We start from the raw sequence: 24,872 nt of genomic DNA, 5'->3' as shown, positions 1-24,872 counted from the left end.
GGAACAGGGGAACTTGTAAGATTTTGAATAGATGGGTACAGAGAGGAGCAGACAAAGCTAGGGGCTATTTATTTAATGTATTTTCCCCTTTCTATTGAACTGATTAAATCTCATTGCCTTCTATGAGATGACTGGCTTGGTGTACAAGTGAAGCCACTGTTTACTTTTGGTTCAGCAACACTTCTGACACCATCTCCCATAGCATCTATAGACAAATTGGAGAAGTACTGAGTATGGTACTGAACAGGTGGATAACAAGGTGAATGATAAACTGGTGGGACTTCTGAATTCACCGAGTAATGGCTGGCAATTCTGAGTCCAGCTGGTGGCTAGATCATGGTGACATTCCAGTTATCAGTGCTGGGAACACCAAGAGATGGTTATTTCAGAACCTGGCTGACACAGTGCAACCTTACCCTGCATGGCTTGTTCCTCAGGCCATAGGTTTCTGGCTGACTGGACAGCTAGGGTGGCTTCTTGTGAATTATCCCTAGATTTACTACAGGATTCCAAATGGGCTGTGAATGGAAATTGTGTCTTACTGATAATGGCACAGGAAGTAGCTGAGAGAATTTTCTTCACGGCCAAAATGCATTATTTTTACTAAATCACAGCAGTCCAAGTCTGGCTTTTGGAAAGATAAAAATCTAGCATTTATGGATTCCAGAAAGGGAGCCAAAATAGACTGTAGAATAATATTACATTTTTACTGTAATCTTGCTATTTTTGACTTAAGTTTAGAAATATTATGTGCAGTTCATTATGTCCTGATCACATTTGTTTAAATTTCCAGAAGCAGCAAGTTGGGCAGGATTTCCACTGTTGGGGTGTGTTTGCTTTCAGAAGGTTTCAACCTCTTACATTTTGGGAAATGTGCTAATTTGCAGGTTTAGTTTTGTTTTAGTTTTAAAGACAATCCCTGCATTGCTGAACCTGTGCGTGTTCAACAGTGCCAAGCCCAGGCCCTGCCTCCCCTGCCTGAAACGTGTTTGCTGTGTGTTCTTTTTGTGAGCTCCCCACCAAAAGAATCTGATGTTTCTCTGGGACCAGCCTGTCTTCATGCAAATGAAGTGATTCCTCTTAAAAATGTCATCCCTTAGTCAAGAATGTGCTCCAACATTTTGCTTATAAAATGGAATGATCTCTGTTGCCTCAAGCTTCTTTTGAGATAATAAACAGAATAACTGCCCATGATAAGCACTTTGTTTAGGCTTTTTCCACACTGAGTCAGCAGTAGCTGAACTGACTTTAACCACCTTGCATGACAAAGTCCAAGCAGGGCGTTTGTGGCCGTGTGGGCTCCAGTGGTCTCTACCAGGGACCCTGCTACCAACTTTGCCTTTTGACTGATTTGCTCCAGCTGCTGAAATCTGCAGTAGTGTTTTCTCAGGCATGCCCTGAATGCCTCTCCATGACAGTCTCTGTGCAGCCTTGGACATTTGGAAGTAATTTTATTTCCCACTGTATGCTGGAGGCTTGAATGTGGTCATCCGAGAGTATTTGTATAAGCACTGCTGGCATATCAGGCACTTCAGCTCCCTCCTTCACCCAATTCTCCTGCAGGCACCCAATGTGTCCAGCCAGCCTACTTGTGAACTGAAGTAAAAGCAGAGAAAAACAAAGTTAAACATGTTTACATCTAACCTTGTTCATGGGATAACTAACGAGTTAGTTTAACTGAGTGCTTTTGAAATAGACACGTCCAAGACAGGGATAACCAAAAGGAAAGGACCAGTCTGACTAAACTTGGAGCAAGTTTGCTTCTGCAAAGTTTCCTGCTTTGTCTAGAGTGTGTACAAGGGTTGAGTCTTGTTCAGCAGCTCAGGACTACTGAGGCTAAGATGCAGATATGATTTGCTTTTAGGGAATTGAATAGTGTAATAAACATTGGATAGTCCTGTGGGACTGGTGAGAGAAAGTCTTTTCACTGGAAGGGATTCCAGTATTTTCTGCCTTTGTATTCAGCATGTGTTGGATCTTGTAATAAAAACATTGTTTTCAATTGTTGTGTGTTGGAAACAAAACTTATCCATAAAAAGGCAAGCAAAACTTCTCTGCCCTGATGGAGACATAAATTCATGAACCAGTGAGAAAAAGGGGAAATACGGACCACCAAACCAATTGTAGAGTAATATGGATTCCATCCAAGTAAGTGTAGAAGCAGTTGCATACTTCAGATATTGATTTACAATTAATTTGGAGATTGTAAACTGTATCCTAAGCATAGTTTTTCCTATTCAGTTTCCCTCATTCAGTCAAAATTGAAATCACAATGCTGAGTGGAAAACAGATTTATTTATTTATTTAGGGACAATTTTCTTGAAGAAACAAACCCAGTTGCCAGGTCACACTAAGAGAGCCCTTTACCTGAGGCATTATTTCTTCTCCCAGGTCAGTGTGTATTGTTCTGCTGTTGCTTTCTGTTTGTGGACTGCTGTTTAGAGCTTGGAGGTTGGGTTTTCTGATTTGGTGACTATCTGAGGATGAGCTCCTTCCCTGGCAGAAGCAGCTGGCCAGATGCAGTGTATGGCTTTAGGAAGGCTTTATTGATGGTCACAGCAATTTCAGCAATTAATTATCTTCTTGGGAGCTGACTTGCACCTTGATGCTTCACAGTATTTATTCATACTTAATGGCATTTGTGGCCTCCACAGAAAAAGCAGTTGAGCCTGTAATTTTCCAGCTGAAAATACATATTTTAAAATTATCTATATTATTTAAGAGAATACCCTGGAACTTTTCTATTTCTAAAGTCTTGCAGCTCCTTGTCTAGAGAGCTGACCTCCTCAATCACGTTGAAACTCACTTGGACTTTAAAGCATTCAACACCTTTTATTCTCTGGAATGCTCTTAAAAAGGCTTATTAATTGTCAGCTTTGCAAATTATCCCCTAGGATTTTTTTTAAGCAGGAACATTGGAGGACGGATTAACCCTCTCCCACCTCTTTTTCTAAGAAAAAGTTCAGATGAAATCTGGTTTCCTACAGGTTTGTGTTTTAAACTTTGTACCTGTGTACATTCCCATAAGTATAATGCAAGGGATTTGTTCTTAGCCAGTTTTTTTGCAAGAGAGGTGGGCAGTAATTTGGAACCCCTTTCTCTTCCTAAATGCTTATGTGCACAAAATTGGCAGAATTGAGCATCAATTCAGTCTTTTACTAGTAAAGTATTCCAGGTTCATCCCCATGTATGTAATTGTAAAGCACTTATGTGAATTCTCTCTGTTAATCATTATTAACAAGAATTGCTTCTGTGCAACAAATACAAAATAGATTTTGCATTTGTCAGCACTCCTGAAAGCTATCTGATTTTCAGAATAATTGGTGTTTATATTATAATTTGAAAGTCACAGTAATTATATATATTAGTATTATAAATTATATATATTAGTCATATAAAATAGAATACTTGATTACTACTCAGAAAAAAAATTACCAAAAAAAAAAAGGAAAAAAAAAAAGAAGTATGAATCTTATTGGAGTAAATGGTTTTCCCCATTGATTTAATGGGATCTGGATCAAGCCCTACATTATTGTTGCAGCAGGCTGACAGTCAAACATTATTAAGCCCAAGCTCCTCTTGTCCCTGTCCTGGCAGTCTGTACACGTGCACAGCAGTACATCTGCAGAATGGTTGCTAGCACGTATCATCTTTCATGTTGATTTACTTCTGCACCTCTGCTTTGTGAGTCAGCAGGATTAACTTTTGTAATTCATATCTCAAAACTCAGCTTTTCCTTTTCTAGCTTTTTAAACTTTAAAACCACTGTATCTGTGTAATCTTATATTTCTCTATGCTTTTCACAAACCTAGCATGAGGATGACAGAGAGAGAATGAGAAGACCCCTGTGCAGTTTTATTTCCAACCCTTTTTCATTAAATAACTGTACCCCTTCTGTTCCAGTCTTTTTATGTTAAACAATGCAAAAGAATTGGACTTTGGTTACACTATGCATCAAGAAGCCCCTCCTGGCAGACAAAAGCCTAAAACTGGCAGACTGCTTTCAGTACCAGTCATCATCTTTTTTGCTTTTGTTAGACTGTGTTCTCTACCACTGTAGGTCTGTCAGCCTCTGGATTCCTTTAATTAGCACATTTGGTAGGACCAGTAAAATGTGATGAAATGGAGCTGCTTTAATGCCAAATCCTTTTCTTTTTCCTGTCATTTCATCTATGACTCAATGCTGTTCATGTCTGCAGAAAACCCTCACATATGCAGGTTTTCCTCAGACCACTTATTTTCTTCAAGTAGGTCATTGAAAGATGTATTCCTGTCCTTCATATACCTGCCATCACCTCAGCTGAGGTGGTGGTGGTTCACTGCTTCTACTTTTTATGGTGCACATTTTTGTGGTGTCATTTTCCCTCTTTATTTCTGTCTTTCTGTCTTTCTTTCTATTTGTTCTGCTTGGTTCCATGTCCAGGCCTTACTTTCCTTTTTCCATGTGCAAGATGGCAACCAGGCATCAGAAAAAGCAATATGGGCACAGCAATGTGAAGGAACTTTAAACAACAAATGAAGCAGCAGTAAATTTTCAGGTGTTACTTTCTAAATGATGTGCTGAAAAATTGAAATTATTTCATATGCTGTCTTTTAAAATCCTTTTCCTGCTGTTAGCTTGAGAATTAACCTTGAGAGGGATGTACCTGAAATGAAGACAAGCAGCACAAGCAGCCCAAAGGAGGTTTTACACACCTGGTCTGTGCAGGACCTTTGACACTTACTCATGATGACTGATGGACATTGACAGCCATCTAGTGGCTGGGACGGCATGTTGGGTCCCCTGTCCCCTTCCTCCCCTCCCAGTAATTAGTACAGCTTCAGTGGCAACACCGAACTGGGTATGGCAGTGCCTGATGGGATTTTACTTCCAAGCTGCTGATGCTGGATCTGGTAAATTAGCTGTAACTGACAGTTTGATTGCTGATAAATTAGATCTTTAAAGTTAAACCATACTCCAACACATATAGCAGAAAAAAATTGCATTTTATGTACTGTGCTTTGCATTGAAATCTTCTTTCTGAAGGTTGGTTGTTGTGTAAGCCCATGGATTAATGAGTCCTTAAATGTATCATTGGGTATCTCTCCTACCTTGCATTTTATATTTTTAGACTGCTTTGAGACTTGGTGGGTTTGAATCCTATCAGTTCTTTAGTCAGGTCCAATACCAACTAGAGATGTATGTTTTGTTGGTAAGAAAGGAATTGGTTAATGGCCTAACAGACCATTTTGCCTCATTAAAAATTTCCAAAGCTGCTTCTCAAGCCACTCAGCACCTAATGTTCCAGCTTAGAGGTAGAAAGAACTTGTGATATATAAAGAGTTTGTAACTTGGTCTCTGTGATTAAAACAAACCTGCAAATTTACAAGGCAGAGAGGAAATGGTAGAATGGTTTCCTTTGCTGCCTTTGCTGCTCTGGGTGTAGCTGGATAACACGCCTGCAGTTCAGGCCTGGGAATAGAATGTGAAAATGTTCTTGTGAAAGGAGCTGGCTTTGAAACAGCTGCCCTTTCCAGGTTACTCTTTCAGTGCAATGCAGTCACAGCAGAAAACAACCCCTTGGAGCGCCAGATGTAATCAAAAGATGTATCATTGTGGTTTTTGACACTATTACGAGGTGGTAGGTTTTTTTCTTTTGGTTTTAGCTTGTTTATTTGGATTTTTTTTTTTTAATTGCCATCATATCTACAATCTGATAGGGAAGCAGACTTGGTAGCTTTCAGAAGTTGGTATGTACTTTTCCCCCTGCCTTTGTCTGCCTCTTTCCCAGCCACTGAGCAGGACCCAGGCAGAGGCTAGTCACCATCTGGCTCAGCTCTGATTTGCCAAAGCAGTTGCTATGTGGTTTATTTGAAGTTATGACAGAATGCTGACTTTGGGCTCAATAACTTAGAAATTTCATTTATGCAAACTGTTGCTCTTTTGAACAGCACAACGAGTTCTGTGGGTGATATGTTAAAGAAGACATAGACCATATGCCAGACATCTGGGGGGAAAAGGCTAAATATGTCAGACAGTGCATTATGTCATGCTCACAAGGGAGAAATGAGAAGAGTGGTTTCCAAAATACGATCTGCAGTTCGGAAAATGATTCTCACAGTGTCATAAATGGACTGTGCAGCATACTTAGTTGATGTCTTTACTTCACACTGAAAACCTTTCCTCCTGAGCTTCTACAGCACCTCTTTGAGTCATTTAGTCTGTTGGTGTGATAAAGCAATTGAAGAGGAACTGACCTGGTGAAAATTTCAATTTGAGTTTGTGTTAAAAAGCTGTTAGTGATGGCAGGCAACAGTTAATGACACATCTGCTCGCTTTCTTCAAGCTTTGACTTTGATGGAGTAACTGGGCTTGAGATGAGGCACGAAGCTGAAATTCCAAATCTGCTCCTATTTATTACTTTGTGATTTTCTGTTTACATTTGGTTTAAATTAGGACAGAAATATATAGAACAGTGAAATTGTCTTTGTGCTTAGAGCTGTTAATTTTTACACTAGTAACAGGTTTGCTTAAAACAAACAATGGTATGATCTTTGATTAGGCAGATGTGTCCTGTGTATAAAATTGACTCTACTGCCAGTCTTGTATCACTTAGAAATTAGACGTGTTTCAGAATTTTCAGTAGTGGTTTTAACTAGATTGTCCAATTTCAAAGATATTTTGGATAGGAGGAATTTCTGTGGTCAGATGGACCTCCCACCCACGTAAGATCAGTCTTCTCTGGAGCATCTCAGGGGTCAGGACAATAATTTTTGGACTGTGTGTGACAGCTTTGCTGTGTGTGACTCAGACACTGTCTTGGCACTGGGATTCTTGGTTTGCAAGTTGTGACACATGGTCTGTGGACAGCCTGGGGATGGTTCTTTGGTTTTGCAGCTGCTTGCTCCTTTAGGGGATGAAATATTTCATATTTGAGAAATTTCATTTCTCAAAACAAATAAGTCCTTTCTTGCTGCTAGGGCATTCTGTGAAATGTTGGATACACAAGCAAAACTTTCTACTTTACTTGTTTTTTTGAACTCTTTCTCAGACATATTTAATTTTAGGAGAAGATACTGAGATATACCCACCTCATGATTAGAAAAATCCGAACATACCCAGTGTGTTTGGCTACAAAGCAGGAAGAAAACAAAGGCAAAGACTTATGTATGGTAAAACAGTACAAATGTGAATGTGACTGTTTGAATAAGTAAATAGAGTAGGCATATAATCAGTCCATACTGGTCCTGTATAAAAATAGTGACAAAGGATGGTCTTTCATATATGGTTATGGTCTTTCATATGGTTAAAATATCTAAGAGGTATTTTGTATGTAGCTAAGATATATCCATGGCAGTATTGTGTGTGTGCTAGGTTAATCATGTGGGGCCGTGGCCAGCTGGGTTATAAAAACAGAGCATAAATCATGTGAGGAGCCTCTTGTTACTCAGCTGGAGACCCTGCTGCAAGTACCACTGCAGTGGGTGCTGCTGTTGCCTCTGGACAGAGGCTGGCTGTCCTGCTTGGAAGATTTGATTCTCAGTTCTGGTATTCCCCCACACCAATAAATAAACCTCACTCAATAAATGGGATGGTCTTTTTTCTTTCCCCCAGCTGCTGCTGGGTCTGTTGAGCCCTGTCCCATCTGGCTGTGTAGGCCAGCAGGGAGCAGGCAGCCTGTGCTGTTCCAGACAGAAGTCACAGGTTCTTGTCTCCAGTCACAGGTTCTTGTCTCCACCTCTGCAATGTGCTGTGCTCAGCACTTACGCAGAGCAGGGAATTGGCAGGAGCTCCTCAGGGTGGAGGTGACACCCCACTGGGCAGAATGATATCCAAAGACTCATGAGGCAAAGTTCCTTTGATAGTATGGGGAAACTGGGGACTCTGTTTTACTTCTTTCTGATCAAGAAATAAGGTGGTAAAAGAAGAAGGATGCATCTCTTAAAAGTCCTTAACATCAGCTTTAGCTATGCTGGTCTGTTGTTTTCTCTGTATGTAATGCTGCTTCTCATCTCCAGATGTACTCCTTCCTTGTCCAGTCTCATTCCTTTGATTTTCATGGTTGGATTCATGCTGTATATTCTCTCCTCTGTCCCAGGAGAAGATGGTGAAGAAATAGCCTGCACTCAGAATGGACAGATGTACCTGAACAGGGATATTTGGAAGCCCTCACCATGCCAAATCTGTGTCTGTGACAATGGAGCTATTCTTTGCGATGAAATCCAGTGTCAGGACCTACTGGAGTGTGAGAACCCCCAGGTGCCCCCGGGAGAGTGCTGTCCTGTGTGTCCCCACACACCACGGGACTTTGACCCCACCATAGGTAAGAGCCTTTTCTAGTTTGAGAGGAGAGGCAGCCCAAAGAACTAGGAACTTTGTGATACTGAAGCTCCTAAAGCTGTTTTTATGGTGAAAATTTAAGCCTGAAAATAGCATTTACTTGGCAGTTATCATCCCTCTTGGGCTGCCCCACAGCCAACTCAAAACAGTTTGCTTCGGACTATGAGTCTCATATAAGTCCAAATGGCTTTACAGCTAAAAGGTTGATCTGAAATCTGTCTTGACATTTTGAGGGGGTTGAATTCTGGCTTCCTTTTCTGGTTCATCTGAAACTGAAAGATAAGTATATATAATAAACATATTAAGATATATAAATATTGAAAACATAACTATATATAATAAGTGCATTCTTTCAAATGCTCAATTCAGGGACCCTCTAATAAATGTAAACTGAGTCAATGTAAAATGTTTTCCCAAAGTGAAAACATCCTTTTGTGAGATATAAAAGAAGCATGAAGTATTACTGACTCCCTATTTGCATATTTTGTATTATATACCTAAAGGATTAAGTCTTTTCTTCCTGGAGAAACTTAGATAAAGGAATCCCCCCTCAGTTTTCCTAAAAGACAATTTTTCACCTTGCAATTAAAGCTACATAACACTGTGTATTGAATTATTAGAGCTACATTCAATGCATAATAATTAATTTCTTCAGGAGATACAATTACTGTTGAACAGCTTAATATTGAACAAAGTAGAGATAAAGACAAAAGCAGAGACTTTTGTAATTGAGCAGTGGAGCAAGATGTGGTGAGCATTAATAAATAGATGGTGCATCCTGCTCTGTTTTGGGATGCATTGGGCCAACACCAGCAGGGTGCACCCAGCAAATATAAAAGCAGTATGGATACATTCCCAAATTCCTTATTGTTATTTGAGGCATTTATAAAAATATTCTTCTGAGGGATTTTTGTGTACACGAGTGTGGCTATATGGCTCTGAATGCATGCCCATGGTAGTGCAGGTGCTTTCTCCAAAACAAAAAAAAAAAAAGGCCAAAAATCTCTCTGTGAACTCTGTCTTCTGAAAAATACCATGTAATATGTTGTGGATCCATCAACAGTTATTGTTGCAGTCAGTAATAAAGCTTCCCTTGACTTCCTGTCAGTCATTAGGCCAGCATCTGACAATCCCTCACAAGATACTCTGCTTTCCCAAAGTGGTTTTTGTTACTGTGTGCAATGAGGAAAAAGGCTGAGAATTAGAGGACATTTTTGCACAGTGTTGTGATTCCTCACACATGGACCAGGGAGTATGTGTGTCCCTGGGAACTCTCCCACCTCCGTGTAGGTAATGCACCATCCCCTCTGCCTCCAGGATCAAGGATGGCTCTAGCTGCAGCACCTTCACTCAACCCTTACTGTATTCTGTCTCTCAGAGTAAAATCACTAATTTGTTCTCTTTTCTTCTTTTGTCCTTTCTCATAGGTAGAGGAAGAAAGGTAAGATTTCCTTTATTTTTTGTAATGTAATACTACCATTAAAAGACTCCCATGCATCTCCTTGAAGCATATCACAAAAGATACACATAATCTCTCTTAAAAACATGTAGTTCTTTCTCTTGGCCTTCCTTGGAGGCTAGGGATATTGTAGTCCACATGAAAAAAACATTGGGATGCAGGCAGAAATCCTGATCTTAGTATAGAGAATCCCCTGGCTGAAAATCCCTGCTGTCTACATCAAAGGAGTTCCAGTTGGAGTGGTTTGGTTGTGTCACCTCTAGCAGTGCCACAGGCTGAGGGAAGGGACCATTGTGTCAGGAGATGCTGAACTGTTAAAGCTTGCAGCTGGTTTTTGTGCTGAGGCTGAGCTGCCCAGTGGGCAGGAGGTGGCACTGGAGTTGTGTGTCCTTGCCCAGAGTCACGGTTCTGTGGGCAGCTTCTCCCATTGTGTGCAGTTTAGCAAAGGGAAGACTTGCTCTTACAGAAGATGTGAAAAGGCATTCCCATAAATAGGCCTCTAAGATAGTAAGCAACTGCAAGAAGTAATTGAAATAACTTTTAGTTGATCCAGAACTTTTAGTTTATGGAAATAAATGCACTGTACCCACCTTATTATTTATTACTTGATAAGCAAGGCAGGACATTTTTTATCTTTGCAAAGCCCTCTTTTTTTTCCTTAAGAAACCAGTTACCACCAGTAGGTCTAAACCCAGTTATTTGATGTAATCATTGTCAACACATTCAGCTCAAAGAAAAGTCAATTGTCAATTGCTGTTGTCCTTCACTCTGAAGCTATGCAATATCATTGTATCATAACCTGTCCCTGTAGATGGATTTCTATATCCATGGATTTGATGATACCTGTTTAATTTAGTACCTTGAAGAAATGGAATCTAAAAGCTGCTCTAGGCTCTGTATTTCACATGAATCATCCAAACAACAGTGCTACTTTCTAGCACTTTCTAGCAGTTCTAACAGAAAAGTTTCATACTTTTTTAGTTTAATTCTTCTTTCAGACAGTATGTTATGCAGCTAGAGGATAATGTTAATTTATGGCCATCATTTAATCAGTGTCCATAGTCATTAAAATAATATGGATTATTTGTCACAGGTACTTTAATTGAGTCGTGTTGTATTTTTAAAAAAGCCTTACTCTTATCACAGTCACAGGGATGGTATTGCTGAAACTGGTACTGGTAATTGTACTTGCACTTTTTTTCAGGCATCTGATGTTTTGGTATCTTTTTCCTACAGGGACAAAAAGGAGAACCTGGAATAGTGCCACCTGTAAGTCACTATTTTCTTCATCCATCAGCACATCCTAGAAGTGCACATATTAGTGCTTTAAAGCAGAATTGCAGCAATGAAGTAAATACAACAAAACCATACAGCCTAGGAATGAAAGGAGTGGAATTAGTATGCTGTTTCTCATATATAACTTTAGAAATTCCTGTTATTTGTTAGTTCTTCTGCCATAATCTTTATTTTTATGGTTAGATTTTTGTAGAAGTGTAATGGTAAGTTAATATCTAGAAAGGGGTAAAATATAATTTCATTACCTATTTATTCCTTTCCAGTGTGAAGCCAAACAGATTTAAATAATCAATAATTTGAACCTAAACACTTATTTATTTAATATTCTTTAGAGGAGAAGTGATACTTCTAAGATTTTGCTCACATTTCTAATAAAAAGACTCCAAACTGGAAAAAGATAACTAGTGCAAATTATATTTACCACATTTTTTTCTCCCTTTGCCTAAAAAGCCTTTTAACTTGCTTGGTACTTTAATGTCCTGCCTTGCTATTTGCTTTTCAAGGACTGATTTTCTGTAGGGGAGTGAGGACAGATGTAGCCATGACTTGTGGTGACTTTAATTTATGTTCCCTGCTCTAGGTTTCAGGCATACGAGGCCGCCCGGGACCAGCCGTGAGTACTTTTTGATCTTCTGCTTCTCTGATGAGGCATCTGCCACTGCCTGCCATGCCTGCATTGTGTTGGGAGGGTGATGTGTGAAGGAGGATTCTGGATTCTTCCACGCCTCAGTGGGTGCTATCTGCAGAACCACTGGCTCGGAGGAGGTGGGAAGATGATGGAATGTTTTTAACAGTGTCAGGTCAGCCCATCCCTGGAGTGAATGGATTGTAGCACATGGACATCTGAGGCCCTTAGTGCAGGGTGAGTGCAGTGGAATGCCTCTCCAGCATGGACCAGGCAGGAGTAGGAGGATCTGCAGGATGCTCTGTGCTGTGGCTGAGCACAGAGCAGTCCTGGACTAGCAGGGAGGGTGTCTCAAACCCAGCATTCAGAAAACCTTTGCTGGATTAACCTGTGGAGCACACGAGAGATGAAACCATTTTGTAGATCTCTGCATCATGGTTCTACTCCCTTCAGGCAATGTCCACTTGAGAAGAAATATTGAATACTTGGTTATTATAGCTGTTGTCTTCATGATGATGTAGGAAAAAACTCACAAATTAATTTTCAAATAAGCATTGGATTTCATATTTGCAGAGCTTTTTTAATCATTAGGTAGTTTAAAAGAGACTTAATATTTCTGGTCTTTCTTTTAGGGACCTCCAGGCTCACAAGGTCCACGAGGAGAACGAGGACCAAAGGGAAGACCTGTAAGTTATTAAATATCTCAGAAATAAAGTACCTGAAGCAACTTCAAAAGATTAAATGGCTTTAAACTGTCTCTGTGTCTTCTAGAGTTACCAAAACTGTCCTCGTATTTTCCAGGAATCAGGTAACAGAGAGGAAAACATTTGTACTTCATCATTGCTGGGGTAGATTGAAACCTGAATATTTTGAGAAATGGGCAGAGATTTAGCAGTAATTCCACCACAGCCATACTTTCTCAACAAACATTCTCAGACAGAACTAGAACATCACATTCCCTTGATTAGAACTTGATGGCTACTTGCTGTGCAGCAGAAGCAGTGTGTGCTGCGTGGCTCAGAGCACTGCAGAAAGCTCAGAAGTTAGCAGGAGTTAATATGTGACTACATTTGTTGGTATGCTGGTGAATAATGTAACCAGGATTGCTCAGTGGAAATAAAGACTTCATAAGGGAATTTCGGTGTCTGCATGTGGAGAACCACAGAAAGGCCAAAAAGGAGTGCTTGAAAATACCCCAGATGACATGTTCCTTTTCAAAAAGCTAGGTTGAAGAACAGAAGCTACTAAAAGCAGATTTGAGAGTTGAATCATTGTAATTTCAATGTGGATATTTTCCTACCCCTCAGGAGAGAACAAGCCAGTACTGAGATTAGGCATAGGCCTAACCCAGACTCCCTTGCCCTGTTTCCAGCGTGTGCCTGTTGTCTGGAGGTGGTAATGACGTTGTTAAAGCAGTGCAGGAAATGTGCAGCCTCTCTGAGATGCTTGCCAAGCCACTGCTGCTCTTCAGATCTCCAGAAGACATTTGTCAGAAGTATGAGTATCAAAATGCTTAATAGAACTCTGGGAGTCCTTGTGCAGTCTTGGGGTGCACAGAGAAATCTTGACTTGTGTTTTCTGAATGGGGCTGTGTCTGAAGTGCTTTCCTTATGTGCAGTATTGCCAATGAGATTCTAAATAAAGTCTGATTCCCTGCCATGCATCCCTTTTCTTCTCTAGAGAGTGGTGTCCACAAGCACCTAAAATCCCAAAAGGCTGTAAATGGCTTTGAGTCCTTTTGACACAGGTTGTTATTCAGCTTTCAAGGAATAACACAGGACTGAGAAGCTGTCCTCTTCTTTGCAAAAGTTCCATCATAGGTTCTGATGAGCTGTGTGTATGCCAGAGTGTGGGTCTGAGACCAAGAGCACTGAGACACAGTGACTGCTAGTGCACGGGTTTATTTTTACTTGTGGAAAATAAATGTTAGCTCACACCTGCAGTTTATATTATGAAAAAAACCGTCATGGAGCAGATAATCTTGTACAGACTGCTCTTGTAAAATTAATCTGGTTAAATACATTACTGACTGGGGATGTTACTAATGCACTAAACGCATTTCCAAGATGTTTGTTTATTTCTTCAGATTGTTTTTTGTTGTTCTTTAAAGTCAGGCTCCTGCTGACTAGTGAGCAGAAAGAACTCAACATTGCTGTGGATCTCCACCTTTTACAAAAGCAGGACCCTTGGATGTAAAATGGATTCAGGAATATTAGCATACTTTTTACACCAGATTCTTTGTTAGTGTAACAGTGAGAGACAGCTAGGGAATAGTATGGCTGCATTTTCAGAATGCATCTAGGGAGGGGGAGCTTTGGACCATGATGACATTTTAGTTGTTAACAAATGGTCTTTTGAGGACAGAAAATAAACTTGGACATCCTCAGACTCATTCATATGTTTTTCTTTCCATGTGGATTTACACTCAATTTTACTTGCAGTAGCAGTTTAAGTAAATAGAAATTTGGGAGTGTCCTACCGTGAGCTTCTTTTTCCTTTTATTTTATTACAAGCAAAACCTTTACTTGTTTCCTGACCAGCAGCAACGATGGAACAGAATGAGAAAATTGTGTTTAAAGGGTGCCACCTCGTGGCATTTTTGAGAATGTTGTTTCTTTTTCGTCTTCCATTTTTTTTTTTAACCTCACTGACTTTCAACTGGCGAAAGAAAATGAAAGGGCTTTTTTCTATACCTATGAATATATAAATGGTGTAAAATAAATAAAATTATAATCAATGTTTTATTGAAAACCCACCAAACTGGTTATATACCACTAGTTACTTACTTTTTGAGGTAAGTAGTTGCATTTTTCTCTTGAACCAGCTTGAGTTTTGGTGACTAAAAAGTAGGTCCTTTTGTAAAAAGAATTTTAAAAAGGCTTTTTTATCTATTAGATTTTGTTAAGGTGTTTTGTGTGGGTATTGAAAATCAGCAAAGACATAGACTTGCCAAATTCTTTATAGCCAGATGTGGTTTTGTAGGTTTTTTTTTCCTCTAATGCTTAGCTTTGTTTTCTTTTTGTTTTGAGAACAAACAAATAAGGTATCTCATTATTTTCCTCCTTGGGACAGTAAGGACTTTTAGGTTTGGCAGTGTGTACTTGTGTTTATAATAGATACATTTAAGAATGAAGTTTTGTGCTGAAACCTTCTCTTCCATCCAAAATGCACACACCTTCTCACAGACCTATTCACTGCTCCTTCTGTGAGCCATACTAGTTCAAACCATACCACTTGAGACATAAATTCCACTGAAATGTGTTGCAGACAGAGCCCTCACCTCATGGAAATTCTGGCAATCTGATTTTTAATTGTGTTTGAAAAGATGACTCAGTGAGCCAGGCTTTTAAAATTTTATGTTCACGGATCCTTAAAATGGCAGAGCTCATTACATAGTTTAAAACTTTTCCTTGCCTTGGTCAAGCATTTTATTCTAATGAAGAAAAGTAGTAACAAGCACTTTAAAGTCTGTATTTATGATTGAAGCATGTCTATAGCAATCCTATTGCTACTCATTTTGTTCAGCTAATGTTTTATTAGCTGCCTACATATTTAATTTTAGTTCTTATACGAGTTGAGTGCAGTTTAGGAATTAAAAGTGGGAGACACATTAAAATGAGAGCCACAGGATGGGCTCTAACCTCTTCTGTAAATACTGGCTAGAGGTGACTTCAACACCAGGTAACTTTCCCTGCATTTCTGGCATTACAACTCTGTTGAGAATTCAACAGTGCTATGAACTGGCTAAACCATTCATATGTCAAGTAGGCTTTAAAAATCCAGCATTACTCTGGAGTTTCCTAAGCCTCTGTGTATATTTACACTTACCTGAGCTGTACTCATTTTAGAAGTGAATTAACTTCATTCTATACAGTGAGCAAAGCCAAAAGTTTTTCAGGAATAGTTAACTGTAGTGTGGAATGATAGAAAGCCTGAGTTTCTAAAAAACCCTGTGATAGAAATTACTACAGTTTACTTCAGAGTTGGATTAATGATAAATTTCAGTCAGTGCTTCTGATCTGAAGGTGGGAACAGAGCTTAGGGATGTTGTTTTTTTGAAGATCTTTCTGTAGAAATGCATATTTATCCCAAAGAGGCAGGTGTTTCCAGTTACAATGATTTCAGTGAATACCTTTGCACACTGCTGGCATTCCTGATTTTCTTTATAGGGTCCTCGTGGTCCTCAAGGGATTGATGGGGAACCTGGTATCCCTGGCCAGCCTGGTGACCCTGGTCCTCCAGGGCATCCCACTCACCCAGGACCAGATGGAATAAGCAGGGTAAGTTTACATTTGCTCTAGCTCAAAGTGGTGTTAGACCAGATCCACGTGATATTTATTTGCATAAATGGTGACTTGCCTTTGGTTCCGTGACCATGGAATGTTGTGCCCACCCTTCCTGTCTCCCAGTCATGAGGGCCAGCAGAAAGTGGCACTGCAAATTCTGCCAAAAACTGGGACAAGCTCAATGTGAGAAACCTGGGAAAGGATGCACCTTTCACAGCAGGTTTAGCATCTAGCAAAGCCAACCTGCCCTAATCTAGAGCCGCTACAAGGGTTCTTTTACTTCCACCATCCAAGGCATCTGAGCAATAGTACAGAGGAAATGAGTGCACCAAATTAGGAACATAGAAAAGTGAAAATTAAGATAAATGAATTAGAAATAACTAATGAGAGAAACTAAAATGTGGTTGATAATACTTCTTGCTGGAAGTATTCAGACACTGATTGAGAAAAATTGTTTGTGAAAGCAGTGCTAACCAGCCTTATAGATACAGACAAGGTATTCTGCAAAACTTTTTTCTCCTCCTCCTTCTATTGTATACTGATTATGGTTGATAATTAAATACATATTTGAATTTGTCAAGTGTAATCAGTTACACATTTATTGCTGTTTTGACGCCTGTTATGATTCTCATTCCATTGTTCCTGAGATGTTACTGAAAACAATAGTTATAGTGACAAAAATCTGCAATATTCATGTTAGGCCAATAGCTTGCAACTTTGGGCAGCATTTCATGACCTAGACACATTTCCCAGCAGTTCTGAATCCAGCAGACTCAGCCCAAGTAAATATCTTCAGCACACAGGAATCTCTTAGAATCACAGAAGTGCCATAATGGATGATAGGCTGTTATCCTACATAGAATTCCACAGAAAATATGGAAGAAAGGTGTGGCTGGAAATCTAAGATCTTTTTTGTTTGTATTCCTGTCTCTGACCTCAGGCAATCTCCAGCCTTTAGAAAATGTGTTTGAGGACCAATCTAATGAGGAACTAACTGTAAATGTTGGGAGATTTGAATCTACATTTGAGCTGTTGCTAGTTCTCAGCCCCTGTAAGCTCTGGCCTGCTTTGAATGAGGCTCTGACTCTGAATGAAGCAAAATAAAACTCTTGATTTCAACTATTTGCTTGCATAAGAAGGAGGACACTGAAGCTTCTCCCTTTAGCACATTGGTCTCTGTTAATTGATAGGAACAGCAGTGGCTTTCAGCTTTGCTGGATAAGGGCATGATGTTAAAAAATTCTAATTTGTCGTCATGAAATCAGTTGCATTTCCATTTATCTTAAGATATTGCTGAACTTGAAGCATGATAAGTGGAAAAAAAGGGAAGCCTTAGAAGGCATGAAGGAATATGGCAGTTTTGGTCTAGATTTGTAAGTCATGAAAAAATGTAATTAATCTAGTGGGAGGCTTTCCTCCTTTTTGGTCATTTTATACTTGTTTAATATTAAAGTGGAAATAGAATAATAATCATAAATCTTTGAAGCTTTAAACACCTGAAATTTACAGGAGAGACAAATTTTGGTTTAGTGTTTAAAACAAGGATTGACCTGTTATCACTGCAAAAGCAAGGTAAAGGATGAAGATGTGATTGCATGGATTTTTGCCTTACAAACCATCACAATGACTTACAGCTAAAATCACCCATCTTATTTTTCCAGCCCTTTTCAGCTCAGATGGCAGGACTGGATGAGAAGTCTGGACTCGGTAGTCAGATGGGACTGATGCCTGGTGCAGTGGTAAGACCACATTAGCCCTGTACTGTAAGAGATGCTGGAAGTGGAGTGCATGTCCAAAAACCCAAAAGAGAATTCATTCTCTGCAGCTTCCTGAGCCTCTTGAACACGGATGTACAATATATTCTAATAGAGTTTTGCACAGTACCTGGGGAAAAAAAGTGTTTTTCTGTTAAATGTAGTAGCTACTAACAGTAAGGTACAGGAGAAAAAAACAGCTCATTGCAGAGTGACTTGAAGTTGTCAGGCATAACACAAAGCAGAATAAACAAATATGTATCTTCTTTTCACACGTGACATCAAATCAGGGTTTTTTTGGTAATAATTAAAAAAAAACTACGTTCAAAACCAACTCTTAACTCAAATCTATGCTTTGTTGTTTCAAGACAGACTTCCTGTCTCCCCAGTGGGCCCAGTTTTTGCACTGGCATCCCTCACTATTTAGATATGCTCTTTACTTTGCGTGCCCTGGGGACTTAATGGTGACACTGAAATTTTCTGTTTGTGAGAGCTGTTTCACCACCCTAAGTTATCTCTTCTGGAACTCTTGTGGTTGTTTCTTAATAATACCTCTCTTCACATTTGGTATCTTGGAAGTACTGGTACCCTCTTTGCTGATATTTTTAACATCCATTCTGAAGGAAACCATCCTTTAGTGATTGTACTGCCCATGAGTTTGCCCACCTGAATTTTATCGAAGCCCCTACTAGTAGCTCAAAATCAGTTCCAATGCCATATGAAAGGTTCCAAAGATAATTTGATACTTTACCTTGGGACTAACTTTTGCAGTGATTGCTTCAAAGAACTTTATGATGAATGTCTCTCTTCAGTGAATTTGCTTTATGAACATAAACGGGTTTGTTCCACAAGTCTACCCTACTTTGTTGCTTTCATTGTTTTGCTTAATCTTTTCACTCAGTTTTTCTCAAGATGTTGCATCTCTTGTACTGCCTCTTCTCATTCTCAAATATGATTAAATTTAATGTTAATATATCTATGGCCTTACATATTGTCTGCTAAAGTCGGTTGGCACTCACTTGCTCTTTGGCATGTTATGTGACATTCTTTTTTCATTCCTTTGTAAACTGGGTAACTGACAGCTGAAGGAATATTTTGTTTCTAATCTTCATTAGCTTTTTTTTAATGGTCCATTGATGACTCTTCTACATTTGCTTTTTAAAAGTTAATAAAAAAATATTGAATTTTAAAGGACATAAGTCTCGAATTTCTGTAAAAATGAGTGGTTGTCTGTTATAGATGTTTTTTTATTCCTAGAACTAAGATAATTACTTTAAAAAGTAAGATAATATTTTTTTTACAAGTTACAATTAGGTTTGAGATTGTTCCTAAAAGTACCATGGCATTTTCTAAGGGACAATCTGAGTTTTGTGTAACTAACCACAATGATTTAGAAAGCTCTTTTGGTGGTTTGTATGATACATTTAAACACATCCTTTCATTACTGCCTTTCAGCTTGACTGAGAACAAGAAGATTAATTTATTTTGTCATTGATTCCATTATGAGATTCATCTGAGTAACGACATTCCCTTCAAGTGGAGACTGTTCCCCTCAACTCTTATTTCATTACTACATTTTTTTCATGGAGTTGGACAGACAGTTTGGTTATTGTGATTCCAGAGACTGTGAGGTTAGAGGAAGCAGCCAAGTCCATATTTTCAGCTGCTAATGAAATTACACTCCTGTGGCTTTTGGACTTTGAAGATTTCATTCAACATCTGTTTGTGTTTCATAATGCCAATTTTCTGAGTAGAAACCTTTCAGACTGTAGAAATGCTGGTGGTGACTATCAGGCCATTTTGCCCTTTGTAGGGTGAATCTTACTTGAGAAAGGTTGTTTTCCAGTGTGTAACAAGTTGTGTGTTCAACAGGGTCCAGTGGGTCCAAGAGGTCCTCAGGGTCTCCAAGGAAAACAAGTGAGTGCTTTACCTGAGGGGATTAAATTGGCCAGAGCTGAAGGCAGAGCTCGTGGTGAGGGGGGTTTGTGCATCTCTGGGGCAGTGTCCATTCTCAGTGACTTGTGGCTGAGTGCACCTTCATCCAGAAGGAAATTTAAACAAGGGCTCTGCTCCAGATGGACTCTATACACAGGAATTGGCTCCAAAAGAACAGTTTATTAGATCTTTAACAGGGTTTAACCCACCTAGTTTTTTTAATGAGTGAGCAGCAATGAAAATGGATACTGTTCTTGTTTCATTATTGGCATGGTGTTAAGTTTCCAGTGGGGTTTGTGTATGGCACAAGATTTATCTACAGGTTGAGGGGTTTTAGTATCCAACTTTCACTCCTATGGAAATGTGAACTGGTTCTGAATTAGAATCCAGACTCTCAGCTGTAGGCTGTGATTTTCCTGGTCATGGATTTTAAATTTGGAATTTGTAACTGTATTAATCTTTGGTTAATTTTAGGGTGGTGCTGGTCCCACAGGCCCACCTGGTGAACCTGGAGATCCAGGACCTATGGTAAGACCAATAAATGCAAACATTTCTACAACAGAATTGCAAATATGCTATACTTTTTAATTTCAGAAATTTTTGTCATGTTGTTTCAGCTGTAACTATTAAGTAACTTCAGTGAAGAGTTGTGGTGTTCAAAGCATGTTGTCATGGATCAATGAATTTGAGATTTTTTGAATGTGAATAGCAATGATTATATTAAAAACAATCATTCTCACTTTTCCAGCACAGGCCTGAGAATGATTAGGCACTGGTAAAACCAGACCTGATAGTGTAACTTACACAAAGGATGATGAAAATATTTTTTTGAGGCCATAAAATTATTCAAAATTAAAAGCAAGAGCCAGAGATTTGAAGCAAACAGCAACTGTGTTTTTTAATGTTTTGGGGTTTTCTCCTAAAGAATCCATCCTGTATTTTCTTATAATACAATGCAGGTTTTCTAGGGTCAGGATGGTTAGAAAGAGCACCACAAAGCTGAGCAAATGTCCTTAGGCATAAAATCTTCCTTTTCTACATATGTTTTTGTAAAACCAGACTTTAAAATGAAGTAAATAGATATTTAAATGATGGCTAAACTGACTTCTCAACAAATACATTTATTTCCTAGGGGCCAGTTGGTTCTCGTGGACCAGAGGGACCTCCAGGCAAACCTGGTGAAGATGTAAGTTTGTTATTCTTTGTATCTTGTTTTATTTTTAATAAAACAAACATTGGCATCTGTGAGGCAGTGACTAACCAGCAGATGTGCCTGTTCTAACTACTATTGTCTGCTTTCCTTTGTAATTGTACTCTTCATTAAATCCAGCATCTCAGCTGTGAATCTTGGCAACCATTTCCCAACCCCTCCTTTCTTTTCCTTACGTGTCATCATCATACCTAAAGTCTAGCACCATCTCTATTTCTTGCCTCACTAAGCTCTTAACTGAGATAATCTTTCTTGAAATCAAACTTCAAAATAAATCACAGGGAGTCACTTGGAGGCATCTCCTTTTTTTTTGGGATTGCATGTTGGGTTAGAAGAGCTGTAATGGCAGCACACACGTGTGTCTGGATAAGATTTTAGTATTTAATTTATTTTAAAAATGATAATTGATTATTTTCCTAACTGATTTTTTCTTTATCCATGTATGCATGCATATATATGTAAAATGTATGTTTTATATATATTATATGGGTGTATATGCACTGCTCAACAGTAGCCCAAGCCCTTACTGGTGGGTGTATGTATATTAGTTGTTTGCAAATCACACAAAATCCATCTAACTGTAATTTATAGCTTGGAAATTAGTTAGAAAACTGCAGATGCCATTTTAGTATAGAAATTAATTGTATAACAGCTACCTTCCCATTAAACTGCACAAGGTTAAGAATCCTTGGCAATAGTTAACTCTCAGTGCAGGGAAGTCAAATCTTGACACTGCTCTAAGAAATTCCCCCATTTCCTTTGTTTGGGTGTCTTTAATTGCATTTGTGAAGCCCTTTGCCTTCTCTCTGGCCTGAAATTATTTTTCTGAAGCCTTTCATATTCCTGTATTCTGATGTCCTGGGTATATTTGAACTGACTGATGCATGTAAAGGAATATTTGGCTGTGACTCTGGTGGGCTTTGATACATCTTCAAAATATACTTGTTGATTTCACCATATTGTTTTTCCTATTGCAATACACAGAAAATAGTCACTGTCCTAGAATTTATACATGTATTAAAACATTTAAACAGAAGGAGAGTCACAAGCTACAATGCAGGTAGTTTTAAATTGCTGTTCCAGTGGGAAATAACAGCAATTTGATGTTCTGTGTGAAGATGACAGAAAGTTGTCATCATTAATTCCCAGGAAAACAAGGTGGCAGCACCATCTCCTGATGACTGGGATGCATTGTGGGTTCAGCCTTCAGTTCTCCCAGTTCTTGGTTAAAAACCCTTTGTGAGTTAATGTGTCTAATACTCATTTGCTAGGCACATATGCAGTTGATTTATGTCACTGACATTGTTACAGCAAAGAGAGTGCATAATACTGATGTGAATGTCCTCATTTGTTTGAGTGGAAGAATGATACACATAGTCCATTTTCAAATCTCTTGTTTTAATGTGTTCCTTTTCTCTTTCCTTAGGGTGAACCTGGTAGACCAGGACAAACCGGTGAGCCTGGATTTCCAGGATCTCCAGTAAGAGCATGATAATTGAAATTTTAGCAGAATAATCATATGTCATCATATGATACTGGTTCCTTATTGCTTCATCCTGATGTGACTCATCAGTATTGCTTTTAATTATAAGTGCAAAGTTCTGCCATTCAGTATCTGAAGTCCTTAGCTCACTCCTAGGCTCCAGGCTGGTGTTTGCTTTGTTGCTGAGTGGATAACTGTTGTTATCTGAGATTTCTGCTCTAAATTCATATTGCCAATATTCTGACACAAGGCACTTCTGTTAGCCTTTCCAGAGAAACTTGGTAGGAAGCTAATTGCAAGAGAGCTTTGGTTTAGTTGCTAAATATGTTTTGGTAGCAGTTGTTTATCATGTTTCTGGACTGACATAGTATGAAAGAAAGAACAGGTACAGTTTGCAGGTCGAAGTTTCTAGTTCATTTTAAGTGTTTGCTCTGAATTTTGATCTCAGCCTAATTAATGTTTGTCCATATTAACCCTCAAAACTTGACCTGCCACTCATTTTATTTCATTATTTTGGTGAAATTTGAACTTTGATCACACAACAATATAAATGATGAAGCTTTTAATATCAGTGAAACTGTGTATCATGCTGAGAATAACTTCAAGGCTGTATCATCTGTGAGCTGCTCAAATGCTGTTCCTCACTATGATGAAGGTGAAGGAGTGTTAGCAATATTAGTATTGCTGCTGCCCTTATCCCTGTTAGTACCATGATTGCTGGGTTTATCTGCAGAATCAGGATTATATTTGTGGTTTTTTTTTTTTTCCTACCTAGGGCCCTCGAGGCTTTCCTGGTGCTCCTGGTCTGCCAGGTCTCAAGGGTCACCGGGTAAGAGACAAGGTTTCCCTTTGATATAGATGATATTTCCTGGCACTTTCAGAAGGAAGATTTTTCTTTGTATCTGTGCAGAATTTGCCTACACTACAGACGAGGCAGCTGTAGCAGAAATACTGGCATTTGAGAGAAAGGGGACCTTGCAGAAAATCAGTACAATTCCCCTTTAAGCTGACCTTTGTATTACATGCTCCAGTGCTTTTTTACTCTATTTCAAATGTTCTGGGAATCTGGAAGGAGCTTGCATGAGCCCTGCCAAGCTTCAGGAGGCGCAAACCTGACAGTTCTCTCACTTTGTTGGCAAGTCTTACATTAGGGTGGGGAACTTGAGAGGTGGATATGTTTGCAACATGGAGTGATTACAAATTACCAAGTTTTCTGGCCAGAATTTTACTTCAGGGAGGAATAAATTGGTTTCCTATGGCTCAGAGCCTCCTCCTTGTTGTTTTAGGATTTTTTTTTTTTAAACTTTTTTGTTTATAAAAGGAAACCAAATCCAGGGAAATGTACCTTGTACAAATGGTTTCCATTTGGGAAATGTTTAAAAACTTTTATTCCATCTGGTTTTTTTCTTCTTTATTTTTTCTTTTCTTACTCTTACCACCTCAGATCCATTCTTAATACTTTAATATCAAGTTACTTTAGCAATAATAGTGGGAGCGCTCTCTGTGTGTACATATATAAATACAAGTTCTTTATATTTTTATAACTCACAGGGATTGAAAGGCCTTGATGGTCCAAAAGGTGAAATTGGAGCAGCTGGAGCAAAGGTATGTTTATGGCCAAAACAAATAAATGATTAAGCATGTTTTGTGTAATACCAAAATCCTGAAAGGCAGGAGATCTTTTGAACACAGCTTTGTACCCTCTCTGACCTTTATGTGGGGGATAGAATTCAAAGGTGCCAGTCCCAGCTGCAGCTGGGGCTGCTTTAGGCCTGTGAGGGGTCACTGGGTGAGCCGAGTGCTCCATTTGTGACATGTGTGTAATACTGAAGAGCAGAGTCTGTTAACAAAGGGCCCATGCACATCTTGCAGTTCTCCACTTGGACAGTTCATGGTTCTTGTTGGCTCTATGGGACCAAGTTGAACATTTTTAATATAATCAAATAAAGCAATGCATAACTAAAACCTGACTCTTCTCTTTTAAATTATGATAGATTGGCTTAAAAGAAACAGGCATTGGAGAGGGGATGTATTGTAATCAAACAGACTGTTTTATTAGTTTATTCTCAGAATTTTTGATCTCCATTGGCACTCCACCACTCTTACAACTTCAGATCAAAGCAGCGGTAACACAGGGTAGCCAGCTGGAGTCAGTCCTTTCAAGATAGGTTAAAAGATGTTTTAAAGGAGAATAGAACACTTTTTTCAGGCTTTTCCACTTTCATCAGTTCTGATGCTGAAACATTTTTGGCCTGGCATAGGTGATAATTGAATGTGGGAGAGAATTATTCCTTTAGATTAAAAAAGTAGTAAATGAAGTGAATCTTCCAAAATCTAAATTTAAGTGTGAGATTGTAGTTAAGGAGAGTTTGTGTAAGAAAAGACTTCTTTCCTAAGATTGCCTACCACTTTCTGTGGAGGCAACAACAGCAGCAGTTTTGGCAGAGAACACATAAACACTGGGAACACATAAACATGGCATTTCCATCAGAGTGGGGAGCAGT

The 24,872-nt window shown here is 39.0% G+C and overlaps 1 protein-coding gene across 1 annotated transcript in view; it reads left to right on the top strand.

Moving 5' to 3' along the window:
- The window catches only part of COL5A2 (collagen type V alpha 2 chain), a 95,873-nt gene that overhangs the window by 41,466 nt on the left and 29,535 nt on the right, over window positions 1–24,872 (top strand). The window contains exons 2-14 of the mRNA XM_054277647.1: window positions 8,079–8,303; window positions 9,748–9,761; window positions 11,016–11,048; window positions 11,656–11,688; window positions 12,333–12,386; window positions 15,870–15,980; window positions 17,648–17,725; window positions 19,613–19,657; window positions 20,150–20,203; window positions 20,808–20,861; window positions 22,312–22,365; window positions 23,144–23,197; window positions 23,920–23,973. Of these exons, the coding sequence (XP_054133622.1) occupies window positions 8,079–8,303; window positions 9,748–9,761; window positions 11,016–11,048; window positions 11,656–11,688; window positions 12,333–12,386; window positions 15,870–15,980; window positions 17,648–17,725; window positions 19,613–19,657; window positions 20,150–20,203; window positions 20,808–20,861; window positions 22,312–22,365; window positions 23,144–23,197; window positions 23,920–23,973 (863 nt within the window). The remainder of the gene's footprint in view (window positions 1–8,078; window positions 8,304–9,747; window positions 9,762–11,015; window positions 11,049–11,655; window positions 11,689–12,332; window positions 12,387–15,869; window positions 15,981–17,647; window positions 17,726–19,612; window positions 19,658–20,149; window positions 20,204–20,807; window positions 20,862–22,311; window positions 22,366–23,143; window positions 23,198–23,919; window positions 23,974–24,872) is intronic.

The sequence above is a fragment of the Melozone crissalis genome, unplaced genomic scaffold (assembly GCF_028551555.1).
Source record: "Melozone crissalis strain CALT ecotype California unplaced genomic scaffold, PUWL_Pcris_2 ptg000023l_1, whole genome shotgun sequence".
Lineage (NCBI taxonomy): Eukaryota > Metazoa > Chordata > Aves > Passeriformes > Passerellidae > Melozone > Melozone crissalis.
Note: the sequence above shows the minus strand (reverse complement) of the source record. Positions and strands in the feature narration are given on the sequence as shown.